Source organism: Hemitrygon akajei, chromosome 5, assembly GCF_048418815.1.
Source record: "Hemitrygon akajei chromosome 5, sHemAka1.3, whole genome shotgun sequence".
Classification (NCBI taxonomy): domain Eukaryota; kingdom Metazoa; phylum Chordata; class Chondrichthyes; order Myliobatiformes; family Dasyatidae; genus Hemitrygon; species Hemitrygon akajei.
This window is the reverse complement of record NC_133128.1, coordinates 19,269,164-19,287,955: the sequence shown is the minus strand read 5'-3', so window position 1 is coordinate 19,287,955 and position 18,792 is coordinate 19,269,164. Positions and strand designations below refer to the sequence as shown.

The 18,792-nt window shown below is 39.9% G+C and overlaps 1 protein-coding gene across 1 annotated transcript in view; it reads left to right on the top strand.

Annotated features, from left to right (window-relative positions):
* The window catches only part of hlcs (holocarboxylase synthetase (biotin-(proprionyl-CoA-carboxylase (ATP-hydrolysing)) ligase)), a 154,270-nt gene that overhangs the window by 116,205 nt on the left and 19,273 nt on the right, over positions 1–18,792 (top strand). Inside the window, exons 7-8 of the mRNA XM_073044921.1 lie at positions 16,916–16,983; positions 18,315–18,475. Of these exons, the coding sequence (XP_072901022.1) occupies positions 16,916–16,983; positions 18,315–18,475 (229 nt within the window). The remainder of the gene's footprint in view (positions 1–16,915; positions 16,984–18,314; positions 18,476–18,792) is intronic.

Genomic DNA, 18,792 nt, shown 5'->3' with positions numbered 1-18,792 from the left:
TGAGTTGCTGCCACATGATTGGCTGATCAGATATTTTCATCAACATGTAGGTGTACCTAATGAAGTGGCCATTGAGTATATGTAGTTACACACATAATCTTCCCACATTCACCCTTCCCCATCCCACCATAATCTATCACCCTCCCTGGGCATTCACTCTTCTCCCACTTCTGTCAGGCAGAAGATACAAAAGCCTGAAAGCATGTACCACCAGACTCAACGGCAGCCCCTACCCAACTGTTTTAATTCTATTAAATAGTTCCCTAACATGATAAAGTGGGCTCTTGACCTCACAATCTACATACCTTATACTGATCTTGCACTTTTTTTTACCTGCCCTGCACTGCACTTTTTCTGTAGCTATTACAGTTTATTCTTTATTGGTATTGTTATCGTTTTACCTTGATCTAGTGGATAATGATAAAATGAAGGACTACGTAGGAGGGAAGGGTTAGATTGACCTTAAAGTTGTGGCTCAAGGGGCTGTACTATGCTGTAAGGTTCTGTGTTCTTCAATGCCCTATGCAATAATCTCTAATCTGTATGAACGTTATGTAAAACAAGTTTTTCCCCAGTATTTTGACTAATTCCAGTTCTGTTTCCTTCTCCCTCAGTATCATCCTTTTGGTTGAATTGTCTCATTTTCCTTCCTCTTCACTCGCTCTTTTTCCTTCTGCCCATTTCACCTTCCATTCCCATTGGATTCCTCCGATTTCCCTCCACCTTCCCTCTTCCCCCTCCCACATCTCCTGGAAGTCAGTAGCTCATTATTAATAAACTGCTGGCTTGCTGAACAACACCGCCGTCTAGTCAAAGCGTTTAATTTTGCCATTGTGCCTGTCAGTTTTGATGCCTGACATCGTTTACTTGTGTTGTGGTTTGTGTGTGATATGAAATATTCCATATTAGTATTTATCAGATGGAATATTTGTTTACCTTACCTGATCTTTTCTTCATGCGCATTGATTTACCTGATGTATGGAGTTGTAAAGTGCATGGTTTACAGTTTGCAAGTTCATGGAGTGTGGGTTTATGTTAAAGTGGAGCTTATTGTATTCTGCACAAGAGCAGCAAAGAGCTTACTTGCGGCAGCATCATAGCATCGTATACGCAGCATTCACTGGAAAAACAAATTATATCCAAGTTTTCCAAGAAATAACACACTAACAAACAAAGAAAGACAAAGTCCATTTTAGTACAAAGTGATCAAAATGGTCCGAGTGTCAAAGTCGAGTTTATTGTTGTATGCAAAAGTGCAATGAAAAACTCACTTATAGCAGCGTCACAGGTACATAGCTTCAAATGCACATTCCCACAAAAAACATGAATTATAACAAGGAAAAACCACAACAAAACACTTAGTTACAACAGCATCACAAGTGCTGATTTGGTTAAGGACTGAATGGTTGAAGGGGACTTGTGTTGTTGGACCTGAGGGCATGAAATGTTTACGAAAAGATCATCAAAACTATCTCAGCCAGATGGTACAACCAAGTCCATAGTGCCTCCCTTGTGGTTGAAGTCCTGTTGCAGAGGCTTCCACTCAAGTACCTATCCTTACTCACTGGTACATTTTAAATGAGGCGCTGTCACCTTTCAGATGAGAGTTCAGATAAAGATTCCACATAGTACTTCACATTTCTTCACCTGCATCTGCTTACCAATTTCACTCGTCGGACTAGTGAGGGTTCCTGCGGTCAGCATGGACCAGTTGGGCCAAAGGGTCGTTTCTGTGCTGTGTTACTTTATGACTCCGAAAACTTTCTCTGTGTCCTGTCCTGTAACTCCCACAATATGGCTACTGGAACTGTACCCAGTATGATCAAACCAAAATTCAATATACATTTAATATAATGATTCCCACATTTTCAATCCTGTCCCTCTTTTTGCATATTTGGGGAATTGAGGGTTATGGGGACAAAGCCGGTAGGTGGAGATGAGTCCGTGGTCAGATCAGCCATGATCTTATTGAATGGTGGGGCAGGCTCGATGGGCCAGATGGCCGACTCCTGCTCCTATTTCTTATGTTCTAGACATAGACTCCAATGCTTGGTCTGCCTTTTTAAAAACAATTTCTTTATTTCACGTGAACTCACAGAATAAACAGCATACATGAAAATAATAAATCTAACACTAAATATAGAGAGTGATGTGCAGAAAACAACAGAATGGCACACACTGTTTTAAAGTTTGGTATATCTATACCTAGTGTTTTTCTACCCTTACTTCCTTCCAAATACAGTGATCTCATGATTCTCGCCACCTTGCATTTTTATCTGTGCTGAAATTTATCTATCAGTTCCTTGCCCTTTCTGTGAGATTATTTTAATATTTCATTGTAGATTGTTGCTGTCCTCCTCAAGGCCGACTGTCCTCCCCAATTTAGTGTCCTATCCCAATTTAGAAAGTGTGTTTAAAAGCAAGCTTCTGGGGGAACTGAGTTAGCAGCTATGGAGGAAAAAGAATGGTCAGTGTTTCAGGTCTTGATCCCAAACATCGAACGTTCCACAGATGCTGTCTCACCCGCAGAGTTCCTCCTGCAGATTGCTTTTTGCTACAAATTCCAGCATCTTTGTGTTTCAATTTTGGGAAGAACAAACTTATTTTTTAAATACATACTAAACTTCAGATTGTTTATGTAAATTGTGTAATTATTGTGATAATTCTTTTTGAAGACAACTATTTCTACCACTATGAATAGCTATGCTTTAGTCCCAATTTTGCTTTTGGTCTCGAACTCAGATAGAATTCCATTCTGTTATATGGCCTGAATTCCACATTCTCTGGCTGTCTTCATTAATCTGTGATAAGTTACACTTATTGAAGGGCTGTGGGGAAAAAATAAATAAATTAAATGTCCTAGATTACCATTAACTGCTCTCCCTGTTACCTGTTCAAAAATTTCATTAAATGATCAAGTAAGATTTTCCATTTTGAAATCCATGCTGATTTATTGTTTATTATACTTCTCATTTCTACATCTTCCATTCCTTTTAAAAGGGACTCCATTATTTTCCCACTATTGATGTTCAGCTGACTGCTCCTTAATTTCTTGAACATGTTTTATCCGCTATCATAAATATTGCCATTCAAAAGCCAACTGCAAGTCTTCTGGTATCAGAATTTTTTCCTAATCAGCTATTAAATATGGGTATAGATTGCTTGGCTTATAGAATGTGTGGATTCAATCCAGTAAGACCAGTACTTTTATTTGCTTTGATATTGAGAAGTTTATTTAATATAGCTCTTTTTTCCATCTTAAACGCATTTACCTCATTATTCACTCGTCATCCGATGTCCATCTGTTCAATCTCCTTGCTAACTTCTGAAGTAAAACAAATGATTTAATATTTCTTCCATTTCCTTTCCTTATTTGTGGAAGTGCCCTGTGTGTTGTGTCATGGTAACTTTTCTATCCCAGTCTTTTTATTGATGTGTTTGAGAGATACTTTACTATTTTGTGTTATGTTTCCTGATAGTTTCAGTTTTAAAGTTTTCCTTTTCCTTAAGCCCCAATACTTTGGTTGTTGTTCCTTTCCGTGCCTTGTGGCGCATTAGGTGGTAAACCTTGCTGTTTCTTCAGCATTCCTTTGTTTTTTAAGAGGTTGAGTTGCTAGCTTGACTCTCAACCCAGCACGATGGAAAGCGTGCAAGGAGCCGGCCGGAATCGAGCCTAGGATCACTTGTCTCAAAGTTGGTGTGGATGCCACTAAGCTATCGGCCAGCTAAATTATTTCGTATTCTTTCTTATTTGTATTCTTCTTCCTCATTTCAGTTGTTTCCTTATGTCTTTGTGCATCCACGGGGTCTCATGTGTATTGAGTTTATTCTTTCCCTTTAGATGTGTGTTGATTTGATTCCTTTTAGATTGTACAGCTGAAGGAGGTTGCAAAAATTGAGTTAAGGTATTATCATTTAAAAGGCGTGGAAAAAATTGTAACTTTTTTTTTGGCTGTGGCATCCATTTTGATTACATTTACTTAGTAGCCTGTGATTGAGTTGATCTTTTCTATAGGACAGTGAGGATTGTCCCATGGAGCTAACGATCTCAAAGAAAGGAGAGAAGCACTTTAGTCACTGTGGAGAATGAGATCTGAAATGAGTCACTTTAAGTGCTATTTTTCCATTTTCCAATCTTGCACTGTTGTGACCCCAAAATCAATCCTGTAAGGATTAACATGTAAAGCAGCATTGAATTAATTTTATACCATGATTATGAGATCAGCTTTAGATGATACAAAACATCTAGCCCCTAAATACACTAATGCTCTTAGCCGTTCAATGAGAAGCTGTCAATAAAAGGGTTTTCTGATTTGAAGTGTGGTGCAATTTATCAGGCTCGCCTAAGCTTGCCACTGTTTAGCATGACTAATGCATTCCTCTAGAAGTTAATCCCACGTCAAAGTACCTCCAACAAGAAGCGCCCACACTGCAATAACTGTGCCACTGAAATGCAATACAATTCTTCACAATGCCACCAAATGACACATAATTAGTTTTTAAGTATCACTCATATTTATTTCATTTTACTGTCATGGCAAGGAAAATGCAAAGTGACCAAACTCACCTCAGATCTAAAAAAATGTGACCAGGTAAGTATTTGGTGTGAGATGATTGTCTTATGAAGATAGGTTGAGCGAACTCAGGCTTTTCACTTTGGAGCGAAGGGGGATGAGAGGTGTACAAGATGATAAAAGGCATAGATTGAGTGGATAGCCAGAGACTTTTCCCAGGGTGGAAATGGTCAATGCAAGGAGGCATAATTTTAAGATGATTGGAGGAAAGTATAGGGGGGATGTCAGAGGTAAGTTTTTTTTTTACACAGAGAGTGGTGAGTGCATGGAACACCCAGCCAGGGGTGGTGGTACCCCTAATATATTTGCCTCTATGAAACTCTTAGATAGGCTCATGTGTGATAGTAAAATGGAGGTCTATGTAGGAGGGAAGAATTAGATTGATCTTAGAATAGGTTAAAAAAGCCACAACATTGTAGGCCGAAGGACCTTTACTGATTTGTAGTGTTCAATGGTATTCTATGCATTTGGAAGCCTCAGTTTTGCCACTTGTTATTTGAGAATCACTCAAATCTACATCCATTCCCTAAATTGTTTCCTTTTTAGGATAAAGCCAGTGTGATTCTCAGTTCCTCTACAGACCACCTATCCATCTAATTAAGCTCCTGTCAAGAAGCAAATGTGTGTTATGTTCTCCAAAGAACCAGAATATTCGTTCTCATTATTAATATTAAGCATTGTCAAACTGTTCTCAAGATTACAACCTCTCTTTACATAGAAGTTGCTATGCCACAGGGACTACGTTATAACTTCGTCCTTTTGCTAATCTTATAAACTATAATTATCCCTAGAAAAGCTGGAGATACCCAGCAGGTCTGGCAGCACTGAGGTGAGAGAAACAGAATTGAAGTTTTGTGTAACCTTTCACAGAAAAGTAAAGGAATAATTTTAAAACAGGACACTGAGAAATCTGGGAGCAGTAAGACATAGAAACAGATTTAGGCCATTTGGCCCATTGAGACTACTCCACCATTCAACCACGGCTGATTTATTATCCCTCTCTGTAACCTTCAATGCTCTATCAAGAATCTGTCATCCTCTGCTTTTAAGTATATCAAACAACATGACTTCCAAAGCCAGGTATGGCAACGAATTACATAGATTCACCACCCCTGGCTAAAGAAAGAAAAGGTTTTGGAACTATTGAAGAGTTGTGATTTAATTAAATGACAAAAGAGGTGATGATTTTAAGGGGGAAATAAGAAAGCAATTGATGAGCCTAAGAGAGGAGTAAACAGGAAGAATAGAAGCATTACTGTTGTCCAATGGAAAGGAGGTTGGCTATGATCGTTCAATACAAAGTAGTTTTTCAGATTAGTGTTTTTCCATTTCTCACATGAGTCATTCTTTTAAATCTCAGTGAGATTTCTAACTCATGCTGAATTCTAGAAGCTTTTGTTGAAGCTGGATTGGATGTCTTAAAGAAATTTCATAAATTATCCTTGCAGTGAGTAAACAAAAGCATATTCAGTTAGTAAACGGGAAAAAAAGACTTGCATTCTGTCAGTCAGGGTTTGATTGAAACCATGTGATGAGAAGCCAGTTGTAGTTTAGCTGCATATATTGACAGTATTACTCCCAACCTGAATGTAGATGAATAGGTAATTCCCTCATTTGTAAGCCCAGTGACTGCACTGTTGTAGGTGACTGGGATTGATTTTCTGTACATAATATGTTTGATGCTATTCCCAATGCACATTTTCTGAACAAGTTGCCCAGCTTTTGTTGGGAGGAATTGTTTCTGTCATGTTCTGTTGCTTCAGTTCCTGAAGTAAACTGTTTCTGAGTAAATTGATCTTGGAATTTCTTTTCATCAACTTCTATAATATCACCCTGTCTCGTTGAAGATTAGCTTAAGCTGAAGCAGAGTAATTTGTACAACATTTATCTGAGTGTCCTTCAGGAAATTGGACTCCAGACTATTTGACAGGATTTTTATTAAGTCCCAGTACCTTTTCTCAGGCGTAAAATTTCCCTTGATGTTGTCTAAGTGGCGCAACTTGCAAAATTCATTTTCAGTGAGATTGTCAATGTTAAATGGCCTGAAAAACGACAGTTCTTTCTTGTTTTATGGGACAACCAGCTTTCACTAATGTTGTTTTGTGTGAAGTCAAGCAATCTATAATGCCAATGAGCAGTTGCATTAAAAGTTCAAAGTAAATCTCGGCCCGAAATGTCAAGTGTACTCTTTTCCATAGATGCTGTTTGGCTTGCCGAGTTCCTCCAGTATTTTGTGTGTGTTGCTTGGATTTCCAGCATCTGCAGATTTTCTCTCATTTGTTATATGTTGCCATATATTACCTTGAGATTCATTTTCCTGCGGATATTTACAGGAGAGAAAATTTATCTCTAGATAGTATATAGTAATGTGTATGTATTTTGATAAATTTACTTTGACCTTTGCAATTGAGGGTTGGACCTATCATTACTCTTAGCTCTTAATGAGATCTGGGACCTTCAGTGACCTCACATACACCCTCACACACGCGTCTTGACTGAGAAAGTGTAAACCACAGTCAGTCTCGGTGTCCTAGCTTCTGGATTATTTTGGGCCTCTGTTGCTCTTTGCCACATCTCACAAAGTTCTCTGGGTTCAAGCACCATTCTCAAAGATAGAACATTCAGTTTACAGGACTAGATAGAGTGGGCAATGCCTCCAAAGTGTAGGCGTTTGTTGACCATATTTAAACATAAGCAAGGACTCCTTGACAACCTATGGAGGCTACACAGTCTCCATACACACTTGCACAAAAATGCTACCTGTGGGCTCTATCCTCTGCCAGCATGCCAATGTCTCCAAAACCCCTTAAGAATCTTCACTCAGCACCTTCCTTGCAGAATTATTCATTCTACAACTGAAGCAGCCAGAGTGATGTTTGCATTATGGTTTTTGCCATTAGGATCTTGTTGCAGAGATCACACCTGTTAGGGTAAGCTGTTGAAGTTGCAAGAGTGTGTTTGACAAATAAGATTTGCTGTTATGAGACTGACAACGCAATGTTACAGAGGGAAATCTCTCACATCTCCTCTGAATGTGGCAATTGAAAATCTTATTCTTTATGCTGCTTTTGCAAACAACGGTAGCTCACAATGCTCTTTGGATCCTGTTAAAAGGTACCAAAAGGTTCAAGAAAAGGGACAAGTCCAAATGCAACAATGATGGAGAGGTCTCTTTGCCACAGAAAGAATCTTCAGGATTTTCCTCGACCAACTTCTGCCAGCTGCTTCTCAGTTTACAATGTGGTTTCTGTATAATGTAGAGATGTCCTTCACTGCATGGCAATTCCAAGACAAATGCAGAGAGTAGCTACAATCTTTTTCAAGATCACTAAAGCATTTTTGACTCTGGCATTATGAAATATAGTGAAGAACCCTCCACAAATTCAGCTGCCTGTATGCCTTCAACTTCTTACATCTGCTTGGTGATGGTTTGGGAGTTACAGTCTTAACCAGCAAGTTCACATCTGGTGGAGACCAAGTTGCATCATTGCCAGATATTTTCTTTCTTTTTGTCACACCTCATTCCCAGCAAGTTGGAGTTGAACTAATCTTTGGGACTAATGGGAAACTGTTCAACCTACAACACTCTCACTCTGGAACCAGCATTAACCCAACTTCACAATCAAGTTTCAGTACGTGGATGATGCTTACATTTGTACTTGTTTGAAGGCCAATCTCCAAGTCATAAGAAGATGCATCTTGCACTGAAATCTGTGGACCAAGAACCATCCTCAATCCTACCCCAACTGGACAACTCTGTCTTCTGACTGAAAATGCTTGACGAGACTTTAGAAAATGTGGAGGAACTCAGCAAGTCAGGTAGCAACTATGGAGAGGAATAAAGGGCTGAAATTTTGGGCCAAGATCCTTCATTCTGATATTTGTGTGTGTTACTCTGGATTTCCAGCATCTGCAAAATCTATTGTGTTTAGAAAATGTGGACTACTTTCCATATCTTGATAGTCACCCTCCTCAATTAAGGCAGACATCAGAGCTGAAGTTCAGTGTGACCTGTAGTGCATCAGTCGGGCTTTGGCTGACTCAAGGTTGAAGTTCAAGATCTCAAACTCAACAGCAGTGATCCTAACTGCCCTAAACACTAATGAGCTTTGGGCTTTGAGAACTAGGAAATGGACAACAGTAAGGAGAGATTCTATAAATAACAGACAATTTAACCCAAAACTCATATCTGAAATATAACAGGTGATGCAATTTCTACTGACGCATCAAAGATGGAATAGTGGTTTGATCTTGGGAGTCCATTGAGAAAGGTTCATAATTGTTAATAACTTTTGAAATTGGTTTGCCAATTATTTTCTATCAATATGGAAACTAAATACGTCCCAAACTTTTTGAACAATATGTTGATTTACTCATTTTAAATATTTTAGTTGATTTATTACTGGCAACTAGTACTGCTATAATCATCCAAATGAAAATTTTCAAAAGTGTTTTCAGCCATTTTGCATTTAATGGGCAAGTAATTTAAATTTATTTGTATTTTCTGATATTTAAAAGGAATTTATCCAATTTAGCTATTTAAAATTGGCTTCAAAAACAGTGTAGCTAAGCAGAAACTCAAGGTGGCAGTTGACTGCAACAAAGGAAGCTTTCTCTGTTTGGTACTGATAAGCATTTTGTAACATGGCTTTTGCATCTGGATGATAAACATCAAGGAAGACTTCACCTGAAGAAGTCTGTAATGTTGAACCATGCACCGCCTCCACCCTGCCACCCCCATTCCCAACATATATAACGGTAACACCTGTAAATGAGTTTATTTTAGTGTTGTTATTCTTACATACATTGTTCATATTAACACAAACTGGAGTGGCACAATAGCGCCATGCTATTCCAGTAATACTGATGCAGGTTTGATTCCTGCCACTGTCTGTGTGCGTGCCTGTAATCACATGGGTTTTCTGTGTTCTGATTTCCTCCCACAGTACAAAGACTTATAGGTTAGTAAGTTAATTGTTCTTGTGGGCTCATTGGGCTAGAAGAGCCTGTTACCATGCTGTATCTCTAAATATAAAATAAATACAAATTGGCATTTCTGTGAGGGGCTACAGCATTATTAACCATGTGTCTTTAAGACAGCACTTTAAATAAAAGGGGACATTTAATTTCAAATACAGATCTTGATTTAATGCCATGGGTTCTTCAAGATATGTCTTTCTTATACCTGCTATAAGAAAAAGCCTGGACAATGTACAATATGGGCATATGCAGTGAGAAGCATATATTGTACATTAGCCTGACTTCTCCATTTATGGGATTTCACTGATTGAAACATTTTCCAGGAGCACCTCTCTTTGGGTAAATCAAAGAATGATAGTGGATGTAAAATATAAGATTTAACTTTGATTATATTTTACCAAGAGATGTTTTATTGATTCATAAAGGAAAAAATATAGTACAATAGTACAACAATAGAAACGTGACCCAAAATAAAGACAGAAGATCCTCAAAACACTCAGCAGGCCAGGCAGCATTTGTGGAGTAAAATCCTTAAGAGGGCAGAATACCCTGAAAATATGTGAAAAACACTCTGCAACTTCAAGTCTGTTCTTTCCAGATCCCAAAACAATTATTGTGTTCATAAAACTTGTACTATGATCCTCCTGAAACGCTAGATCTTGTCTTCTATAGATCCTCTGATGAGGATCAAGTGAGAGGGTTGGTGAATGAGCTGTGAGATTAAGAAATCCAAAGGAAGCGGATGGGTTTAGGGAGGGAGATAGGAGAAGTTGGGGGGGGGGGGGGGGTCGGTCAGGGAGAGATGAGAGGAGGAGACACATTGGCATATGGAGGTATGGAAATGAGTAAGCTCTAATTTGTCATTTTTAACATTACATCCCTCAACCTCTGTCTGTCTCCAACCCCAACAGTCCCTATCTTACTGCCTCTTTCTGTTGAATCCAGATCAGACCTACTTTATATGACTTCTGGCTTTTTAGGGAGAGTCATTTTTCACCTAATTGTGCATCATGTTCAGATGCCACAATTGATTATAATTGAATTTAAAAAGAAAATTAAACAAAATTCCAAAAATTCCAAAATTCTGCAGATGCTGGACTCAGCAGGCCAGGCAACACCAATAGAGAAGAATAAAGAGTCGGCAGATAAACTGTGAAAATGAGTCCTGATGAAGGGTCTCGGTCCAAAATGTTGATTGTTTATTCATTTCCATAGATGCTGTCTGACCTGCTGGGTTCCTCCAGCATTTTGTGTGTGTTGCTTTGGATTTCCAGCATCTGCAGATTTTCTCCTGTTTAAGATAAACAATTACCTGTTTTCCTACTTGAGCAAATGCTTGAAAATATAGAACAAGATCATAAAGTATCATAGCAATGAAAATTTTATTTACGTAATTTGTTTTTATTGTTGATGCAATGTTGGTCATTATATTAAATATTTAATTACTAAGACTTGTTGTACAGATAAAATAAAGGTTAGCATTACTCCTTTATACCTGCGTCATACAAGTGGCAGGCTCTGGAAAATTATAAAGTTTTGTCAAAGGACTACTTTACTTTTCCCAGCAGTGATACATAAATGTGTGTTTCACCAGAATGTGGATTTTTATATTGCACAAGAGAAAGGAGACAGCTCAGGTGAAAGTGGAAGTGATCCTTGGTTCACCAGCCGTTTAGTTAGAACATAGAGCAGTATAACACAGGAGCAGGCCATTCGGCCCACAGCGTTGTGTTGAACCAGCTAAAGAGCAAATCAAAAACTCTCAAACATTTATTGTTCCTGTCTACACTACATCCATATCCCTCCATTCTCCTACATCCATGTGCCTATCCAAATGTCTTCTAAGATACTCTTAATGTGTTTGCCTCCACCTCCATACCGGGCAGTGCATTCCAGGCATACACTAGTCTCTGAGTAAAAAAACTTACCCCTCACATCCCCCTGAAGCTACCCATTCATTCTCACCTTCAGTGCATGCCCTCTGGTATTAGACATTTCACACATGGGAAACAAATACTCCCTGTCTACTCTACCGAGGCCACTCATAATTTTATTATAAACTATAAGATCTCCGCTCAGCATCCGGTGCTTCCGAGGAAACAACCCAAGTTTATCCAGCCTCTCATGATAGCACATGGCCTCTAAACCAGGCAGCGTCCTGGAATACATTCTCAGTTACAAACCTATACCCACTGATATGTGGAGCTCAGAAAAACAGAGGGCTATTGGGTAACCCCAGGTAATTTCTAAGGTAAGGACATGTTTGGCACAGCATGTGGGCGGAAGGGCCTGTATTGTGCTTGTAGGTTTTCAAAGTTTCTATGATATCACTGGAGAATACCTGTCACTGTCTTTTCTGAACCTTCGGTGCTTGATTTATGAAATAGGCTACCGATAGGATTTGTGTCAACTTAAGTGAAGGAATATCAATGATTATCAAATTACTGAGTAAAGCCAGTTACAAATGAGCTACAATGCAGAGTACTGTGATATTTTATGCTCTGTGAGAATATTGATATTTCATGCATGAGTGATACAAGCCTGATTTGGTATTCACAGTATAATGCCACATTTGTTTGCTCTTCAGATGAAGTGCATAGGAAGGAAGCCACTTTTAGTCTAATGAAAATTCAACGAAGAATAAAAGGAAGTGAGGAAACTCAGGGTAAATAATAGGTGTTGAACACTGTCAATTTCCCTTTGGAAATAAAGTGATCTGGCTTAGGTTACTCAAATATGATTCAGCTCTGCATCAATCCTCTGAGCAGGAAATTTAAACTTCAGCTTCTTGTCAGCCCTGCGGGTTAATATTCAATGTCACATTTGCTGGAGAAACTCAGCAGGTCAGAGAGCATCCATCGAAATGAACAAACAGTCAATGTTTTGGACTGAGAGCTATCTTCAAGACTGGAAAGGATGGGGGAGGATGCCAGAATAAGAAGGTGTGTGATGGGGAGGGGAAGGAGAATAGCTGGAAGGTGATGGGTGAAGCCTGGTGAGTGGGGAAGGTAAAGGACTGGAGGTGAAAGAAGCTGAAAGGAAAGGAGAGTGAACCATGGGAGAAAGGAAGAGGGGTCCCAGCAGGACGTGATCGGCAGGTGGGAAGCGGTAAGAGGCCAGAATAAGGAATAGAAGAAGAGGGGAGGGTGAGGGAAATTTTTTTAAACTGAAGAATAAATTGATAGTCGCGCCATCAGGTTGGAGGCTACTCAACGGAATTTAAGGTGTTGCTTCTCCACCCCGAGGGTGGCTTTGTTGTGGCCCAAGAGGAGGTTATGAACTGACATGTCTCAACGGGAATGGGAATTGGAATTAAAATGTTGGGCCGCCAGGATGTTCTGCTTTTGGCGGATGGAGCGGAGTTGCTTGACGAAAAGATGTCCCCCAATTTACGACAGGTCTCACCAACATAGAGGAGGCTACATGGGAGCACCGGATACAATAGACAATTTCAGCAGAAGTGTGCCTCGCCTGGAAGGATTCTTTAGGGCCCTGAATGGGGGTGGGGGAGGAGGTGAATGGGCTGGTGTAACACTTAGGCTGCTTGCAGGGTTAAGTGCCTGGAGGGAGATTAGTGGGGAGGGACAGATGGACAAGAAAATCATAGAGGGAATAATCCCTGTGGAAAGCAGAGAGTTGGGTGGGGGGGGGGAGTGTGGTAAAAATGTATTTGGCAGTAGGATCCTTTTGGAGATGACAAAAGTTGTGGAGAATGATGTGCTGGGGCCAGAGGCTCATGAGGTGGTAGGTAAGGACACGAGGAACTCTATCCCTGTTAAGGTGGTGGGAAAATGGGGTGAGTGTGGATGTCTAGGAATTTAGAGGAGGTGCAGATGAGGTTAAATGTTACGGAGTTAATCCATATAATTGTGACTCAGAAAGGAAAGGAGGACAAGAGGCATGCTGTGGTGATAGGTAATCTGTTACTTAGGGGAACAGACTGGAGGTTGTGTGGGCAAGAACGAGATTCCAGGATTGTATGTTGCCACCTGGTTGCCAGGATCCGGGACATCTCAGATCGAGTCCTCGGCATGTGGGAGAGTGAACAGCCAGAGGTCGTGGTCCATGTAGAGACCAATGACATAGGTAGGATGAGTGATGAGTTTCTGCAAAGTGAGTTCAGGGAGTTGGGTGCTACGTTAAAAGGCAGGACCTCCAGGGTTGTGATCTCAGGATTACTACCCATGCCACATGTTAGTGAGGCCAGAACTAGGCCAATTATACAATCTAATAAGAGGCTAAGGCTTTGGTGTCGGAAGGAGGGCATAAGAGTTTTGGATCATTGGGCTGTCATCCAGGGAAGGTGGGACCTGTGTAGAATGAACATTTCGCACCTGAACTGGAGAGGGACTAATATTCTAGCAGGAAGCTTTGTTAATGCTTCATGGTGGGGTTTAATCTAGAGTTGCAGGGGAATGGAAACTAGAGTGCCTGAACAGATGTTGGAGAGGTTGTGGAGGCAGATGTTGATAAGACCTCAGACAAAGTTAGGAATGAAAAGGTTGACCATGGTGTGACGTGTCCTGAGCTGTGTATACTTCAATGCAAGAAGTATTGTAGGAAAGGCAGATAATGATGATGAGGTAGCTGGTTTACAATCAATTGCTGATAGGGCAAAATTGCAGTCAACAGGATGAGTTGCAACATAAAAGGCGGAGAAAATCGAAAAAGATGAATATGGGAGTGAAGGTGTTGTATCTGAATGCATGTAGTATATGGAATCAGGTGGATGAACTTGCAGCACTGTTGCAGATTGGTAAGTATGGTGTTGTAGGCATCACGGAATCACGGCTGAAAAGTTATAGCTGGGAGCTTAATGTCCAAGGATACAGACTGTATTAAAAGGATAGTCAGGAAGGCAGAGGGGATGGTGTGCTTTTTTGGTAAAAATGAAATTAAATCACTAGAAAAGGTGACATAGGGTTGGAAGGTGTTGAATCATTGTAGATAGAGATAAGGAGCTGCAAGGGTAAAAAGACCCTGATGGGAGTCGTATACAGACCCCCAAACAATAGTAAGGATGTGGCCTACAAATTACAACGGGGGATAGAAAATGCATGCCTAAGGGACAATGTTGCAGTAGTCATGGGGGACTTCAGTAGGCAGGTAGATTGGGAAAATCAGGTTGGCGCTAGATTCCAGCAGGGGGAATTTCTAGAGTGCCTACAAGATGGCTTTTTAGGGCAGTTCATGGTTGAGCCCACTAGAGGATTAGTTATTCTGGATTGGATGTTGTGTAATGAACCAGAATTGATTAGAGAGCTTAAGGTAAAAGAACCCTTGGGAGCAAGTTATCATAATATGATCAAATTCACTCTGAAATTTGAGAAGGAGAAGATGTATCAGTATTACGGTGGAGTAAAGGAAATTGCAGAGGCATGAGAAAGAAGTTGGCCTGACTTGATTGGAAAAGAAAACACTGACAGGGATGACAGAAGAGCACCAATGACTGGAATCTCTGGAAACAATTCTGAAGGCTCAGGATATATACATCCCAAAGAGGAAGAAGTATTCTAAAGGAAAGATGACGCAACTGTGGCTAACAAGAGACGTCAAAGCCAAAGCCCACACACTCAAAATGCTGGAGGAACTCAGCAGGCAAGGCAGCATCTATGGAAAAGAGTATAGTCAATGTTTTTGGCTGAGACCTTTCATCAGGACTGGGGAAAAAAGATGAGGAGTCAGAGTAAGAAAGTTGGGGGAGGGAAGGAAGAACCACAAGGTGATGGGTGAAAAGGTGAAACTGGGAGGGGGAAAGGGTGAAATAAAGGAAGTTGATTGATGAAAGAGGTACAGGGCTGGAGAAGGGGAAATCTGTTGGGAGAGGATAAGCTGAGAGAGGGAAATGGGAATGGGGAAAGGTGAAAGGGTGGGGTGCATTACCAGAAGTTTGAGAAATCAATGTTCGTACCATCAGGTTGGAGACTACCCAAATGGAATATAAGATGTTGCACCTCCAACCTGAGTGTGGCCTCATCATGACGGTAGAGGAGGCTATTGATAGACAGATCGGAATGGGAAGTGGAATTAAAATGGGTGGCCACTGGGTGATTCCACTTTTTCTGGTGGTTGGAGCGTAGATGCTCGGCAAAGTGGTCTCCCAATCTATGTCGGGTCTCATTGATTACACAGGAGGCCACATTGGGAGCACCAGATACAGTAGATGACCCCAACAGACTCACTGGTGAAGTGTCACCCATTTTCTTACTCTGAATGATCCATGCTCTAGTTCATCACCATTACCCATAATACTCCTAGCATTAAAATATACACACACTTCAAACTATCTGCCCCACCATACCTATTACTTTCCGTCTGCCTTTTTTTTCACTAGCCCCGACATCTAACTTCCTCTAAATGTCCGTTTTCTGACCCGATTCTGTTTCCCAAGCCCCTACCGAACTAGTTTAAACACTCTCAAGAAGCACTAGTGAAATTCCCAGCCAGGATTTTGGTTCCCTTCTATTTTAGGTGCAACCTGTCCCTCTTGTACAGGTCACTCCTAGCCCCGAAAAGGTTCCAGTGATCCACGAACCTGAAACCCTGCCCCCTGCACCCCTCATTCATCTGTACTGTCATCTTGTTCCTGCCCCGACTGGCATGGGGCATCCAGAGTAATCCAGAGAATACTATCTTGGAGGTCCTGCTGTTCAGCGACATTCCTAACTCCCAATACTCACTGCACAGGATCTCTTCCCCTTTTCTACTTGAACTAATTCATTGCATGAATTTCTTTTATTGTATTTAAAAAACAGCATGTTGAAAATCAGCCCATTCTTTCACTGTTCCTGGATTTAAGACTGAAATTCTGTCTGAAGCTGAATTAATTCAGTATTTTTCAGTAGTTACATTATTGTATTTATGTTTAGCAGTGCACCAACTTTTGATAGGCATGTGATAGAAAAACTGAGGGAAAAGGAAGGGTTAGATTGACCTTAGAGAAGGTTAAAAGGTTGATACAACATCATGGACTGAAGGACTTGCACTGTGCTGTAATGTTTTATGCTAAGCATATCAGGCCAAGCCACAGTGCTTGATGAAGAGTGTTGAACGTTGATTGGAAAGACTAATAATGATATTGTAATTGAAATTTATTAAGTTGTAATATGTCATTAAGCAAGAAGAGATGTTTTTGGCCTAAAATGACTTAATAAATGTTTTGAAATTGAAGTAATATGTGTTCCCATGGTCCTATTAAAAGTCAGGAAGAAGTAATTGTGATCTTGTTAATTGTTGACTTTATCACAATCCCAGAAGATTTTCACTTCAGGTTTAAATTGCTAGACATTTTAACAACTACAATGAGTTTCCAATTATCCATCCCCTGTTTCAGCTGACCACATTTTCCTCTTAATTCACAGGTTGATGCTTCAGTTGCCAGAGGAAATAGGGTTAATTGCCATTGCAGTTCGACAAACACAAGGCAAAGGTCAGTTGTTTTTCATTCCTTTTTCTTCCCAGCCTTCGGAAATAACATTTTTTTTCGAGTTACAGTGCAGCTGAAACATTTGCAGTTTAATCGCGGTTGTTCACCTTAAAGCAGAGATGGTTGAGAGATGAATCAACAAAGTGTTTTGATAGAATAGTTGAGGACAGAGTGTTGCCAGTGGCAGAAAGGATGGGAATTCACAGGACACATCATCTCAGGACATTATAAAGCCATTTGATTGTTGAATTTTTTTTCTAGCTTAGTGAGTTGTTACTATCTGGAATGTACAACAATGAATGGTGAAATCAAAGTCAGTACTGATTTTCAAACGAGGATTATATTTTACCTCTGTGGAATAGTTTAAGTTCAAAACAAAAAGAATAGCAGTTTAGTTAAAAGAGTTCATGATGGAGCAGTGAATTGAATAGTATATTTCTGTACTGTTTGATAGATTAAAATATGATATGATTTTGGAATTGTAGGATTTGGTCTGGGCATGACACCTGCTCAGACACAAGTGCAAATACCCAGAAAGTGGGAAATTAAACTGGACATTACAGAATGGTATATATTAACCTCCTGCCACTATTTCTTGATTAAACTCGTGCCTTTTTTTAAAAAGCAATCTGTCATAAAGAAAAGGTTTATTTTCTAAATGTTGTGACTTTATCTTATTTCCCTCATGATCTCACTACTCTTCAACTTTGTGGCTTCCTTAGACCAACGGTCATCTTTTACTTGGTTTTCTTTGGGGGTTTTAAAGATTGCAAATCGCTAAGTACCGTAGAGTCAGTGCAGTGCTTTTAAAGGATAGTCACAATTATAATCTGGGAGTTTATGGAACTCAATTTAGTTAAACGGAAGCCCAGGAAAAGCAGTAAGAAGGTCCTGATAGTTTTATAATGAAGTTGAAGGAGAATGTTGATAAGGTGAAATCCTTTCCACGAAAGAATGCCCAGAAATATTTTACCTAAACTTAAAAAATTGGAGCTCCAGTTTAGCATCACTTTGGAAAAATGGCTCCTCTGCTATTGTTATATGACATTAGAGATTAACTCAAGAACAGTGGGGGTGGGGGGGGGGGTGGGGGTTCAACCTACAAAAAATCTGGTGCACAGGAGAGAGAATGTAGCTGAAAGAGTTAAGATTGACATACAACATGTTTATGTCCAGGAATATGATAAAAAAAATATCATTGCATCATCTTGGGATGAATTCATATCGGGATCAAAGTGATTAAAAGATCAGAGGAAATGCTTATAATATAATGCTTGTTTTTCATAATGTTTTCAGTATATCTATTTTAATTTTGATTTGGGTTTTAATTTCAGGTCGTGGACAAAATATATGGATTAGTCCTATTGGCAGTGCTATGTTCACAATGCATGTTAGGATTGACATGCACTCTCAACTTGGACAGAACATTTCATTCCTACAGCATCTTGTCGCTCTGGCTGCAGTGGAGTCTGTGCTTTCCATTCCAGGCTATGAGGTCTGTCAAACCTCTGCTTTTTCATAATGTAAAAATACTAACCTTGCAGCAGTCTCCCTCACTTTGCATATGTGAATTGAGTATTCAAATCAAGTAGATTTAAGGACAAGGAAGTAAGTTGACAAGGATGAGAGTTAGAAGATTAATATATTGTGAATAGAAAAGTTAAGGGACACAGCAAAATAGGGATGGGAAAGAGAATGGAAATTCAATAAAATGAGGAAAGACAAATTGGAGAAGAGAGCTGAAGTAAGCTCAGAATTGGAGTAAAGGTGAGCGGAGGAGGGAAAGAGATAGAATGATGAGGTAGGTGAGGA